Source organism: Capsicum annuum, chromosome 4 (assembly GCF_002878395.1).
Source record: "Capsicum annuum cultivar UCD-10X-F1 chromosome 4, UCD10Xv1.1, whole genome shotgun sequence".
NCBI classification, from domain to species: Eukaryota; Viridiplantae; Streptophyta; class Magnoliopsida; order Solanales; family Solanaceae; genus Capsicum; species Capsicum annuum.
In genome coordinates, this window is record NC_061114.1 from 171119341 (window position 1) to 171134266 (window position 14926).

The 14926-nt window shown below is 36.1% G+C and overlaps 2 protein-coding genes across 2 annotated transcripts; one reads left to right on the forward strand and one right to left on the reverse strand.

Annotated features, from left to right (window-relative positions):
* The first annotated feature begins 2172 nt into the window (after positions 1 to 2172).
* On the forward strand, positions 2173 to 11476 carry LOC107869643. Its single transcript, XM_016716143.2, has 2 exons — positions 2173 to 2407; positions 10893 to 11476. The coding sequence occupies exon 2, from the start codon at positions 10903 to 10905 to the stop codon at positions 11077 to 11079; it is 177 nt and encodes a 58-aa protein (XP_016571629.1). The 5' UTR covers positions 2173 to 2407; positions 10893 to 10902; the 3' UTR covers positions 11080 to 11476.
* A 697-nt stretch (positions 11477 to 12173) lies between these two features.
* LOC107868827 lies at positions 12174 to 13424 on the reverse strand. Its single transcript, XM_016715457.2, has one exon. The coding sequence runs from the start codon at positions 13307 to 13309 to the stop codon at positions 12284 to 12286; it is 1026 nt and encodes a 341-aa protein (XP_016570943.2). The 5' UTR covers positions 13310 to 13424; the 3' UTR covers positions 12174 to 12283.
* Between the last annotated feature and the right edge of the window lie 1502 nt (positions 13425 to 14926).

The following is a 14926-nucleotide window of genomic DNA, read 5'->3' on the forward strand; positions in this document are numbered from 1 at the left end:
TCCAGAAGGTAGAGGCTCACCACTTTACAACAAATCAACAGATGTACCACACCACCTAACACTGCACAGGGGTAATAGAAAAACCCTCGAACCCTACATCATGAAACTATGCAGCATTCAGTAATGGTTAGTGGGGCGAGCATTGGCATGTAACTTAGGGAAAAAGGATAAAATAATGTTATTGCCAAAAACCAATCAAAAAAACATAAATACATATATAGGATGTCAGGATAGTGACAAGGGTCATGAACATGAGAGTTTAAACCATTAGCCTGAACTGTGTATCTCACTCCATCCTAAAGGCAACCACGGGCTATATAGGTCCATCTCCCTCTACTAAAAGGGCCCCAGTGCGTGTTATTCGTACAAACCGAGGTAAGACTAAAGATACCAAGGCGATAGCCATCCAAAAATATAATGTGTATCCAGACACATGGTCACATAGACCCCCCACGCCGGCAAATGTGGCTTTCAATGTTGGCCCCCCCGGGACTATACCTTCACGGTGAGCTTCATAATTCCCTGTATCCCAAATTGAAACAGTTTGCACATAAACCCAACCATTAGGAGTCTTTATTAAGGAATTTTCCAACATGGTATCATCGTACCAATATGCTTACAAGCTAATTCAATTATGTCAAACCAGTCCATAGAACCATTAGATTCTCAAGTTCTATTAAAATCCAAAATTATGGGCACCAAAGGCATTATAAAATCATTTTTATCCATTTATCCTTTAATGCAATGCAATATTTTCAAAGACAAGATAAACTATGTAAATATTCATATTTAAAACCAAGATTGTAAAGTGGGTTGGGGTTAATACCATTGTCAAGTCAAAATTTCATCACTTTGGGGAAACTCATGTCACCCATTCCAATCAATATCAAAATGCACCAATTTAGTCCCAATTAAAATGCATCAATTAAAACACGTGAATATTGATTAAATAAATGCCACAATATAAAATTCAAGTTAAGGAACGAGAAACATGCTTGAAATATAGAAGAAATTGAAGAGAAGTTTATGTCTGGAGCTTGAATGATGAATTCTCTGTAAAACCCTTGAGCTTTCTTGGGTTGGGAGTTAAAGAAGAAAATAAGTAATTTTTTGATCTTAAAAGATGAAGGAAAAGGGTCACTTTGATGTTTATAAGTCATTTAAGGGGTAAAAGGACTAAAAGCCCCTCATCCCAAGTGAAAAAATAAAAACTGGATGAAAAATTGATAGAGGCGTGGCACGCCGCTATCGCGGAGGTTAGCCTCCATGCCACGCCCTTATCTTAGAGGCTAAGCGCTGTGGCGCGCCACTATTGCGGAGGCTTACTACCTTAGGTTCCCAAAATAGTCCTGAACCCCTTTGAAAAACTCCAAAGCTTTCCCAAAACACCTTTTTAACATCCCTTGACATAATTTAAGTCAAAAGTCACATTACGCACGAGAGAGGGTCAAAAATAAATTCATTGAAATTTTTACGGGGTCTTACACTTTCCTTTTTAGGTCTCACTCTTTTGTCTAGTGATGTATTGATAAGTTTAGATGGTAACAAAAAGGCGAAAGCAATGAAGAAGCTACATGAGAATGTGAGACTTCATCTAGAGAAAAAGAATCAAGAGGTATCAAAGAAGGTGAACAAAAGGCGAAAAAGGCTTGCACTTAAACTAGGCGATTGAGTATGGGTACATCTTTGGAAGCACCATTTCCCAACCTAAAGGAAGGTTAAGTTTATGCCTCGAGGCAATAGACCATTCCAAGTGCTTGAGATGGTAAATGACAATGCATACAAGATTGACCTTCCACCAGACTACCAAGTGCACAACAACTTCAACGATTGTGATCTCTTGCCCCTTGATGTACTAAAGGATGATGAATCGTGAATTTGAGGTCAAATTGTTCTCAAAATAGAGAAGATGATACGCTTCCAAGTTTAGATAAGGGAGTGTTTTTCCCAATCATTAAAGTAAAGGCTCGGCGAAGGGATGGAGGTGTGGCAGAGGGAAGGAAAATGCTTTCGGAGATAGATTTTTTGTATCAAAAACAAAGGTGGGGAATGGTCATAGGTGCATCTTATTCGAAGGGAACAAGTTTTTTTGACCACCGTGGTATGGAAAACATTTTTGAACAAAACAAATAAAAAGGAAATTTTCTATTCCATTTCAAAATATATCGGGCAGTTTTGACCCCCTTCACATTTCAAAAGCCATGACAAAACTTATTTTAGAACTTCAATACAAACTTTACTTAAATCTGATTCCTCCTAAATATTTGAGCATGTTGTACTAATAACGACCTGGGTTTCCCCAGATTTTGTCCGATTCCCATATCCAACAACGAATCCCCGTTGCATTTTCAAATAAAGCCGTTTCCTTTGTGCTTCATTCCATCGTCCGGCAGGCGGAAATCTAGCTGTAAGTGACCAATCCTCTCGCAGTTTCTGCTTTTAGATTTTCCTCCTAGTTTTGTTTTCACCTCTTGCAAATCCAACATCTAATATCTTAAATTATTCTAATTCAATTCTGCCTCCAACTCCAAAAATTAGTCAAATTGACCCTAGTAAAACGAAATATGACAAGTAAAAAAAGGAACGAGGTAGTATCATACTTGTATTGGAAGCCATAATAGTTTTGACAATATTGTATGCAGGTTAATGTATCTGAAAGTTTGGAAATTCAATCTGTGGAGGCAAATATCTTTTGTTTGTTTGTTGGATTACGAGATGTTAGATTTCGATATCATAGGGCAAGAAAATTTTTCTTTAGATTACTTCTTACGTAAATAGGTAATAGAGGACTTCTATGTGGTGACTGCTATGTGATCAAGAAGTTTGTTACTGGAAAAAAAATCACAAAGTCAAGCTAAAAATTAGGGCTAGTTCATTTCTTAAAATATAGGTAAGTCCTTTCAAAGGAAGTTATGTATAGGGAAGTTGGACGGAAGTGAGTTAACATGCTTCTCTAAGATAAACCATTAGTGCCAATGCTTACTTGAGCCTCCTTAATTCCTTTCCAGTTGCTTTAAGAGGCTTAAGAAATTCATAGCATATCAAATCTCCCTCCTTCAACTCTGCACCCAAGGGTGTGGTCGAGTGGTCAATGAAGTGGGCGATAACTATGAGGTCCCAAGTTCAGAGTCCAGCTTAAACAAAAAAAAAAAATAGGTGATTTCTTCCCATGTGTCTTAGCCTTGATGAATAGAGTTACCTAATACTTATTGTTGGTCGGAGGTGGCAAGTATTCCGTGGAATTAGTCGAGGGGCGAACAAGCTGGCTCGGGCACCATAGATATTGAAAAAAAACCTCCATACTTCAACTCATCCTTGTCCTCAAAAGTGTGTAATGTAAAAATCAAGGAACTTAATGCTACGGGATCAAATGGAAATTGTGTAAATTCATTGTATACAAGCATTCTTGTTCTGTATGATCATCAAGATCAATGTCTCCATATCTACAAGCATAATAATTTTATGCTTCTGAGATGACTGGTCTTGGTTCAAATGAAGACTTTATGATATAGCCTTCTATCTTAATGAGATGCATATATTTTTCTAAAACTCCTAGAGGTTCCCAAGTAGTGCTGTAACCATAGATTAATTCCATAATCAGAACGCTCACTTGTCTTTCTATTTGAAGCTGTGACAACGCCTCCATCTTATGCCTATATCATTGATCATATTCTCACAAACGTCAACAATACAATGCACCTCTAGTTCCACCAGCTTTATTTATTCAAGAGCATTTGCAACACCTTCTTGCCTTCGGTTATCGTATTATTTGTTGCTGCTACAGTTCTTTTCTCCATAATTTTTAACATGGCTTCTTCACTATTATGTTTCTTTTTTATTTCTTATTTTGTATGCTTTATTTGAGCCGAGGGTCTATCAGAAACAACCTCTCTCTAATATTCTAAGAAGGTCAATGTATTTGATAACTATTTTTTTTTTGTTAGTTTATTGGATTAGTAGATGTTGATTTCTATATCATGGGGCAAGACAAGTTTTCTTTAGATTAGTTTATGAATAGGTAATTAGAGGACTTTTGTGTGGTGCTCTTGATGAGTAAGCAACATGCTATGTGATCAAGAAGTTTGCTAAGTTGATGTAGATTTGCAAATTTGGGGTTGGTTTGCAGTACAGTACAATCTTGCATTATCTCATAGAAATGTACACCTTCCTTGTTAGTTCCTTGTTGTGCATCATCAGATATCATTGAACACCAAGATTGCTAGCTCTATATTAGTAGTCTCTTCTTCAACATCTGTTGCTTCGTCTTCCTCATCTATAAGAGTACTTTGTCAACCATCTAACGATGAAGCAGGTTCCTCTTCCTCATGCTTTATTGCATTGCATCCATTTTCATGGTTGTAGCTTCAACTGTTGAAATATCGGCCTCTACCACCATTTGTGTGTTGTAGCTTTATCTTCCGTGTGCTACTTATACCTTCTATGAGATGTGATCATTTATGGTCTAGGCTAATTTCAACATACATCCCTCTGATCATTCGTATTTTACGACGTCCATTTTATGAAACTTTTTGGGCTTCTAGAAGCCCAACATCGCTCATGTAACATTGCTAGTTTTACGGCTGTTCTATAGACTTGTTTTGCTTATGGTGTAGGATGGAACACACAACTAAGGCTGCAACAGTTCTGCCCCATTTTAGGCCTTTTAATTCCAATACTCAGTAATTGTCTTCTTGGTAAAATTAAGGGCATCTTAATGAAGTCGAGGGCACATGAGTCTGACCCACCTAAGAGGCACGGCCAAGTCCTAGACGATCACAATAGTCCTGGTCATGCCATGCTAATGGTTGTAGAAAATAATCATCAACTTTGAATTGATGAATATGAACGGAAAGACGCAATGGACTAATGGTGTGGATACATCGACTGACTGGAAAAATTCATATATCTTGGAAGGTTATTGTTTCAGGTTTTCTGCAGAATTTTGACTGCAATTCTGCTTACAATATGTTTTTGTAGATGATATGTGAGATGTAATGACCAAATAGCATCATGTAATGTCCTTAGATAGGTACTTGAAAACTGATTGTTCTGATGAGAAAAAGACTAGTTGAAGCCAAAGTTGAGGTACTTGCTTGTAAAATCAGCTTGTGCTGGAGACAATGAATTGTTAAGCTTGAAATAGTACATGAATTTGTTACTGGAGGAGGTTCAAAGACTAATTCATGTCTTATAACTTAAACTAATATTTAGATATGGTTAAATTAGTGTTTTAAAGAGGCAGAGTGCCCTTTTGTGAAAATATTCAAGTAGATTTTTTGGAATCATAGATTTCTAGTTAAGTCTCTAGAATAGTCTAGTGTAATTTCTAGAATAATCATGTTGAAGAAATATCTAGATATTCTAGGTAATTCTAGGCAGAATAATCTAGAAGAGGATAGTATAGTTATTTGATATGTGTATTTAAGAAAGATCTAGATTTTAGATGGTGCTAGATATTTGAGGGAGATTTTTGTGGAAGAACATAGAACACTCTAGATTTGTAGTATCTAGAATCATCCCTACACAAGTATAAACGGGGATTGACATTAGACATTTGTAACCATCCAGAAAAATAGTAACACTCAAAAAGTTTCAGCTTCTCCTTCTTCACTGCAGTCTTCATTGTAGCAATTTATAGCTGCATCATTTTCATTATTTCAGCTTGTTGTTTTCCAATCCCTTTCCCCTTCTTTTGACATGGTATCAGAGCCCATTTCTTACGGGATCTGAATCTGTTTTTTGTTGATTGACTCATCTTTTTTAAGCTCTTTTTCTTGGATCTGTTTGCTGGAAAATATGGCACCAGAAAATCAATCAATGACGGGTCCTCCTATTTTTTCTGGCGAGAATTATCATATTTGGGCCATTAAAATAAAGGCTTATTTGAAGGCTCTCAACTTGTGGGATGTCGTTGAGAGAGAACCTGTTGTCCAGCCATTGAGAGACAACCCAAATCTCAATGATATCAAAAAGTAGATGAGTTGGTGACTAGATCTCCAAGAGCTCTCATTTGCATACATTCAAGCCTTACGGAAGTAATGTTTACAAGGATTATGGCTTGTGAGACAGCCAAAGAAACCTGGGATAAGCTAAAGGAAGAGTTTGAAGGCAACAACAAAGTGAAGTCTGTCAAGGTCTTAACCTTGAAGTGGGAGTTTGAGCTCTTGAAGATGAAAGACTCCGATAGTGTGAAAGAATACTCTTCCAAGATGATGGATATTGTGAATCAAATAAGGATATTTGGTGAAAATTTTCCAGATCAAAAAGTTGTGGAGAAGATCATGATCAGCCTTTCGGACAAGTTTGAATAAAAAATCTCAGCTATTGAAGAGTCTTGTGACTTGACTACTCTTTTAATAGTTGAGCTGATCTCTAAGTTGCAAATCCAAGAGCAACAAGTAACTATGAGAAGTGAAAGGATAGTCGAAGATGCCTTTCAAGTAAGGCATAAATTCAAGCAACAAAAAGAAGGCAAAAAAGTCTCTTCAGACCACTCTGGAGAAGTGAAATCTGGTAGATACCAAAGTGAATTATTGAGGAGAGGAAAATTTCCACCTTGTGGTATTTGTAAAAAGACAAACCATTTGGAGAAGAATTGTTGGCAGAAGTCCAAGAGGTTTCCCATTCAATGCAGATACTGCAAAAAGTATGGGCGTATTGAGAAGTATTGCAGGCAAAAGCAAACTCAAAGTGGCCAGTCTTCCCAGCGAGTAAATTTTGTGGAAGATCACCAAGTTGAAAAAACAGAGGAGGAGGTATTCATGGCTTCGCATACATCACATGTTGATCGATATAATTGGTATGTCGATAGTGCGTGCACAAGGCACATGGCGATTGATGAAAATCTGTTTGTTAACCTGGACAGGTCTGATAGGACCAAAGTGAAGCTTGGAGATGGTGCACTGGTACAAGCTCAAGGAAGAGGATCAATGAAATTCCCTATGGACGAAGGTATTAAAATCATAAACGATGTTCTTTATGTGCCAAGCCTGACTCAACTTGTTGAGTGTTGCTCAGTTGCTTCACAATAATTATTCACTTACTTTTAAGGATAAAAACTGTATCATTTATGATCCTAAAGGTTGTGAAGTAGCTAAAATTAGCATGATTGGTAATTCCTTTCTAGTTTCATGCTATTCTGCTGGAAGTTGCTCTTTTAATGTTGAAATGAGTGATACTTGGCTTTGGCACAAAAGATTCGGTCATTACAACCTTAGTTCATTGGTGTATATGCAATCCAAGGGTATGGTGCTTGATGTACCCAAAATTGACATGTGCCGAGATGTTTGTGAGTCATATCAATTTGGTAAATTGCATAGACGATCCTTTCCTAAAGGAAGTCTTTGGAGAGCGAAGGAAAAGCTAGAGTTGGTTCATACAAATATATGCGGACCAGTGAGGACGACTTCTTTGAGTGGGAATAATTATTTTATTCTCTTTATAGATGATCTAATTCGAATGACATGGGTCTATTTTTTAAGTTGCAAAGTTTAGGTGTTTTCTGTTTTCAAAAAATTCAAGGCTATGGTAGAAAGGGAGAGCTGCTACCGGTTAAAGTATATTAGATCTGATAATAGAATTGAATATACTTCGCATCAGTTCAGCAAGTAATGTAAAGATGTGGGTATTCAACAACAATTCATTGTTAGCTATACTCCAGAACAAAATGGGGTTTTTGAGAGAGAAAAGAACTGTGATGGAGATGGCGAGATGTATGCTAGCAGAAAATAAGATACTCAAATGTTTTTGGGCTGAGGCAATCAATACCACAGTCTATTTGCTGAACAGATTACCAACTAGAGCACTCCAAGACATGACATCATTTGAAGCATGGAAGGGTATAAAGCCGTCTGTGAGACACTTGAAAGTATTTGGTTCGGTGTGCTATGCCCATGGTCCAGATGCTAAAAAAGAAAAATTGGACAACAAGGCAGAACTCTATATTTTGTTGGGCTATAGCACAACTATAAAATGGTACAAAGTGCATTATGTTCGTACGAAGATGATGCTTGTCAGTAGAGATCTTGCGGTGGACGAGTCTAGCCACTATGATTGGAATCGAGATATTATTGTAAAGAACCAATATGGGAGTACTTCAGTTGCAGCTCTAAATCCGCAGACGAGTGATATGTCTTCCAGTCCTATTATTAGAAAGAGCACAATTCAGTTGTTGAATTAACTTTAGATTCTCCTATGTTGAAGACCAAGTCACTAGCTGAAGTTTATGAGCAATGTAATTTTGCTCTTGTGGAACCATCTTCCTTTGAAGAAGCAACAGATCATGAAGCTTGGATTTCCGCAATGGAGGAGGAGCTTGCCATGATTAATAAAAATGATACTTGGGAGCTGGTTGATAGGCCCGAACAAAAGATCGTCATCAAATCAAATAAGGAGACTGATACTAAAAAAATAACCTTGTGTTATGGAGTTGCTTCAGAAAGAGTAAGTTCTAAAATCTTGAATCCTAGAGCTTCAAATTTTCCCATCATATATGGCTCACCAGATAATGAAGTTGTGGAGGAGTTCAGAGGAAGGGGGAGCTCGAGAACTCAACATGATAAAAATCAACAAGGGCCAATCATTAACGAGAAATCTTCAGCATTTGAAGAAGAAAGAGGAGTCACGCAAAAATTATCAAGATTTTCACGAAGGAGTGGTTCAAAGCTTCATTTAAGTTCTTCCGCAACAAGTTTAGGGTAGCTTCCAAAAAATCACTTTAAGGGGGAGTGTGAAAATATTCAAGTAGATTTTTTGGAATCATAGATTTCTAGTTAAGTCTCTAGAATAGTCTAGTGTAATTTCTAGATAATCATGTTGAAGAAATATCTAGATATTCTAGGTAGAATAATCTAGAAAAGGATAGTATAATTATTTGATATGTGTATATAAGAAAGATCTAGATATTAGATGGTGCTAGATATTTGAGGGAGATTTTTGTGGAAGAACATAGAACACTCTAGATTTGTAGTATCTAGAATCATCTTGACATTAGACATTTGTAACCATCTAGAAAAATAAAAAACACTCAAAAAAGTTTCAGCTTCTCCTTCTTCAATGCAGTTTTTTTTTAAGCAATTTATAGCTGCATCATTTTCACTGTTTCATCTTGCTTTTTTCCATTCCCCCTTCCCCTTCTTTTGACACTTTTTCTATATTGCAGTTGAAGGATATAGGTGCGGGTAATGGAAAAAAAAAGCTAGTTTAATGAGGCTTTTTAATTATATTGGTAATTTCAGAAGTCCAATGATCCATGAAATATACTGTATCTGTATAATATAGAGGCGGTTTATAGGTTCATAAGTTATCACAAGAGTGTGAGAAGGACAGTTAGGATTTCCTTGAAGTACATGCCAGCTGCTGGAATGAAGGCTAATTATATGTCAAGTGTGCCGAGTTCTCTTCCCTTTTTTGTTGAAATGGAAACAGGTGGTTCTGTAATGAGGGCTCTACTGATCTAATGGATGTGCATCATGTAATAGTATAATTTCTGACCATGGAATGCATGGATTTGGTGGAAGATCAGAGGAACTTGGGCCTTCTAGCCTGCAGTCAGTGCAGGGATGTTGGTGGGAGTTGAAAACTTTTTGATTAGATAAACGAAGTATTTGAACTATAGATGGAGCATTCTGCTGGTTTGTCTTCATGGTTGTGCCTTGTTCTTGCAGCATGCTAGTGACATGGTGCAAGACGTGTCAACAAAAACCAACACCTATTTATTTCGGGCAGTACCTAACACTTGGAGAATCACAAAAATAGAAAAGCTGCAATAAAGGCACTTCTCAAAATCTCATGGTTGATTCTAAGATGGCAGGGAGTTCTATGTTGCTTTTTCGTTTTTATGGATGGGAGGATCCTGCAACTGTAATGCTTAATATCCCGGTGTTCTTTCACATAAGAAAGCGCTGGTTACAATTTGCAGAAGAAAAATATCTGTAGGGATTGCCATGAATAAGTTTGCCATCTGTTGTGGTTATCATGTATATTTTTGCCTTTGGTTCTAGTGCTGGGTCACTAAGAATTCTCTCGAAATTCCTGTGACTTTTTGAGTCCATTTGTAGGACTTATTTGAAACTGCTAAACTCATTCCAGCCTTTCTGTTACAACTTTGCCATTTTGGAGGTTGTGCAGCAGTACTTTATTTTTTTGTTTATTCTAGGAAATGAAGGAAATGATCTTTGTGGTGCGTAGTTTCTAGCAGAGAGATTTTATCTAGTCCCTTATCTGTTATTTTCTATTTTTAATTTAGGATTATGGATGGTTGGCTATGGATGATTTTAAGCGGGGTAGAGGTAGGTTGAAGAAATATTGGACGGAGGTGATTAGGTATGACATGGAGCGGTTACAGCTTATGGAGGACATGACCCTTGATTGGAAGGTGTGGAGGACGTGAATTAGGGTAGAGGGTTAGTGGGTGGAGTGTAGGGAGGAGTGCTTTGTTTTGTATTTGTGCCTGTAGCTTCTTGTCCTTAGTGTTCTGATGATGTTTGTGATCTCGAATAGGTAGTTTATAGTATTACTCTGTCGGTTTCTTGTTTCTTTTATTATCTAGCGATGTGTTATCCTATTTTGTCTTTTATTTTTATGTGTTTTGTTTGTTATGCTATTATCTGTGCTGAGCCGGAGGTCTATCGGAAACAACCTCTCTACTTTATCTGTGGTAGTGGTCTGGACTGCGTATACTTGACCCTCCCCAGACCCTACTTTATGGGATTACACTGGGTATATTGTTATTGTAATTTAGGATTATGTAAGTTGGGCTCTTTATTGTCTTCCGCAAGCTTCTGCTTCTGCATCTCAGAGAAAATTGTGTTAATATCTTTTCTTTGATATGCCAGTGTGATATTTGTTCTTAGGTGATATGGGACTTAACAACTCTGATATTTTTTCCTCAGGTAGACAAGTATGAGTATAAAACCAACCGTTGCATTGAGAGCCATCCTCATCGGAGGAATAGCTGCTTTTGCAAAAATTGGTGGTGCTGTTAAAGCTGCAGGAGGTGTAAAATTAGGTGCAGCTGCCGCTGCCATGACTGCTGCTGCAACAGCAGCCGTATCAGGATCAAAAAAGGAAGAAAAGTAGGATGGTTCTCAGCAGTTGGCACCCAAGTGATGCCCACAGCTCATTTGTTTTATCCTCCCCCCCCCCCCCCCCCCCCCACCTCCAATGTAACTTCTAAACTGTCAAAATAAAAGTTGGTAGGGTGGTGGAATACGCCAGTCAAATGGTTTCCCAAGATGATATTTAATAGCTGAGATATACAGGTCCTTACAACCGTTGGACTCGTTAGATCTGTACTAATGGATGTAGGAATTTTGTTGGAAGTGAAAAATCATCACTCAGTTCCTGTGCCTAGATGCAGTCTGTTTGCTCTCCACCATCTGAGGTATGTTATTGTTTTTGTACCGGTAAAGGATGTATTACTGCTTCTGTGCTCCTTTCAAAAGCAAAATTTATGTTTTTGTGGGGTTTTACAACATGGGATCTGTCAATAAACCCACTTTGAACGTCTTGTTCTGAGTGCGGAGAATGCATCAACTCCTTTTACAATAACAATTGGATTGCGGTCTATTTAGTTCTTTAGATATTTCTCCATGTCACCCTTCATCTCTTTGTTTTATAACATCGTCCCTTCTATTTGATGATAAATTAACTAATAAGATATGTGAAGGTTTTATCCCTCAAATGACCCCATTGAGTGTTTGCTCACATCCTTTTAAAGATGGTCCCAGTTTAATTCTACTCTAGCACAATCAAGCAAAAATGTTATCAGAAATATGAAATTCTTATTTAATCAAATATCAACGTACAAATGAGTTGTCCTGAGTTAGTCAAGCATAATCAATCAAAACATAAAATAACAATCTTAGACAACCATTATGACATACATAATGACCAAAGCTGATGAAGACAATGTAGGTTTTACTTTCTACGTCCATCTTTACTTGTCCGTTTTTTCATTTTGAGATATTCAACAATACTTGTTCAGTTTTTAAAATCAATGGATAAATTACCTATTTTTACCCATTTTACTCTTAGCATTAAATATAATTCATTATCTAATGCATTTTTCAAAGCATCAAATTTGTTACATTCAAATGTTAGTATGGTAAAATTACCTCTCATTTATTAGTTCTTAATCTATGTGCCAATAGGAAAGTAGAAAAGTAAAATGCACGCGAGGAAGTAATCTTTACTATTATAATAATTCTCATAAATATTATCCATTGAAAAGGTCAAATACATAGAGAAATGTTCCACCCACAGAAGTTACAAGTAAATACTTTTAAACTTCATAACTCTCCATTTGCACATCGCTGGACTTCAAAGATACATACTCTCCCAAATAAACTTCAAGATGATCAGAAAGTGCAGACTTGTCAATGTTCTCATGGTGATAGGACTTGCAGACAAAGTAAATGATTGTTTGAATCACCAAACCAAAGAGTATCAACGTTAACACTAAGAGAAAACAAAGAAACCCTACCGCTACCCTATACAACATCCCTAGATGCATATGATGGTTCCCACCATGTACCACAAACTTCTTGAAAATAAAGTTCAAGACACCAAGTGAGAGATTGAGCTTGAAAAAGAAAACCAAGGCTATTCTCATCTTCCCCTTCAACAAATCCTTGCTTTTGAGCATGGCTTTCATCCCATATGAATCCTCTAATACGGTTATCACAGTAGCTAAGTGCCATATAACCGACAGGTACACGGATCCAACAACATAAACAATCGCCATGATCACGAAAATAAACTTAGCAAGACCGTCATTTTCACCCTGCATGCTGAAAGCCCATACAAACCAAATAGCTAAGACAAAGAAGGCAACAAGGTTGTATACAAAGAAACAAAGGAAAGCACACAAGAAAGTCACCATAACCCTCTTCCAAACTTTGGGGACAACGCTCATAACTTTCATGAAGCCGATTTCACGTGACGTGTATATGGAAGCAATTGTGTAAACCACAGCAGAGGTGGAAAGAAGGGAGAAGATGATGAGGATAGTGAAATAGACAATTATGAAAAGCCATAGAGAGGTTAGCTCTTTATTTATGTGATCAGAGATCTTGTTGTATTTCGCAGTGCCCGTGTGAGTGTGTTCGAGCTGAAACTCAGAATGGTTAAGGTCAGAGAAGAAAAGATGGTAAACTTCCATGTGAGCTAAGAAGATGAAGGACATAGGAAGGATCAACGATAGGGTGATTTGGCTGAAAATTTTCCTCCATTGGTAGATGACTTTGTAGGCTTCTATGTATATATCAAAGAGGCCTAGAAATTGCATCTCTTCTTGTTCTCTATCCATGGTTAATTGCAGAGAGGATATGGAAATGGTGATGTTGAAAAAGGAGGGTAGGTAGTCGAATTTATTCTCAGTTGAATGAGAGATTAATACTCCCTCCGTTTCACAATAAATGAATTTATGAATTTTGACACACATATATTAAGGAAAAAACATTAAAGACAAAAATTTAATACAATTTTTTATTTTTACCCCTAAAAAAGAAAAAATTAACCTTGTAATACCTTTTCAAAAGTTAGTTGATTGTCAAATCATAAGGGTAAATTTGAAAAAAAATTCAATGATTCACTTATTTTAAAACTTCAATAAATATCCTAACAATTTACTTATTCCGAAACGGCGGGAGTATATGGTAGGAAATTGGGGTGGATATTATATTAGGCAAAATTTCCTCTCTTAGGCCAATTGTTGGAAAAATATGAAAACGGGATTGGAAAAAAACAAAAGAAGAAGATTTTAAGCATGAATAAGTACAATATATTTAAAGGAATATTGCCCCTATATTTAGAGAAATATAGAAAAATTGAATAGCCACTTTCAAGGATGCCGTAATATAAAAGAAGATTGTTTTAGAAAAAGTTTCTTATTTTGAACAAGTATTCCTGTTAAGTTTAAAATTTTAAAAGTTTAAGTTTCATATAAATTAAGTTTGTTCTAGAAAAGAATACTAAAAATAAATTGTTTTTATTCAAAGTCCAAGTCAACTAGTCAAGTCATTTTACAGCACCATTTCTACAAATAATTAAAGAGCCTCTTTATCAATTTTGCTCTCTTGAAAGGGAGGTGCATGTGTCACCCTTTGGGGATTATCGTGAGATAATTGATTTAGACCAAAAAACAAATAAATTGTATAATTTCCTTTACTCGCCTAGGAAAAGGAAAGAAGGGTATTCAGGGTAGTTTGATAGCTATCTAAATTTAGAATTTAGAAGGTATTTAGTAATACAACGATTAGTTATGAAGAAATTTATGCATTAGTTTATGTTTATGTTGAAAATAGTTATCCAGAGTTTAATTATTCATGTGTTAGTTACTTCATCTTTTATTATGCATAAAATGATACATAGATTTCCTCATAACTTGTTAATATTTTAGTGGGGTGTTTATATTACAAATTAAATACACAAATAACTTACTTTCTAATCAACTGTCAAATATGATATTACTTATGCAGGATTTAATGTCTACATAACTCATGACTGTCAAACCATCTATCAAACGACCTTAAAGGATTTTTCTAACTTAGGTGGATTTCATGGATGATTATTATGATCCTAAAGAATTTTTCGAACTTGGGTGGATTTCATGGATGATCATTGCTTATCACTAAGGTCTATTATAACAAAGTCATAAAACGAAAATTTGTAATAAAGCAAACACATTTACTATCCAATATACTTTTTTCTTTTTATTTGACACATGTTAATTGGATATTCTCCTTAAAAATATTTAGTTGTTTATTTTACTAAATAATTTTGTTAATTATATTTTGAAAATTTAATTTGACAACTAAAAATTTATGTAGTTATTTAATGAAATGATAAATTTCTCTTGATTTAATTAAATGGACATATAAATGCAAATAAAATGAAAATTGCCAACAATAATCCATCAATATGA

Excerpts from the sequence above, each read along its gene's own strand:
- LOC107869643 (XM_016716143.2), top strand. The coding sequence starts at position 10,903 with ATGAGTATAAAACCAACCGTTGCATTGAGAGCCATCCTCATCGGAGGA.
- LOC107868827 (XM_016715457.2), bottom strand. The coding sequence starts at position 13,309 with ATGGATAGAGAACAAGAAGAGATGCAATTTCTAGGCCTCTTTGATATA.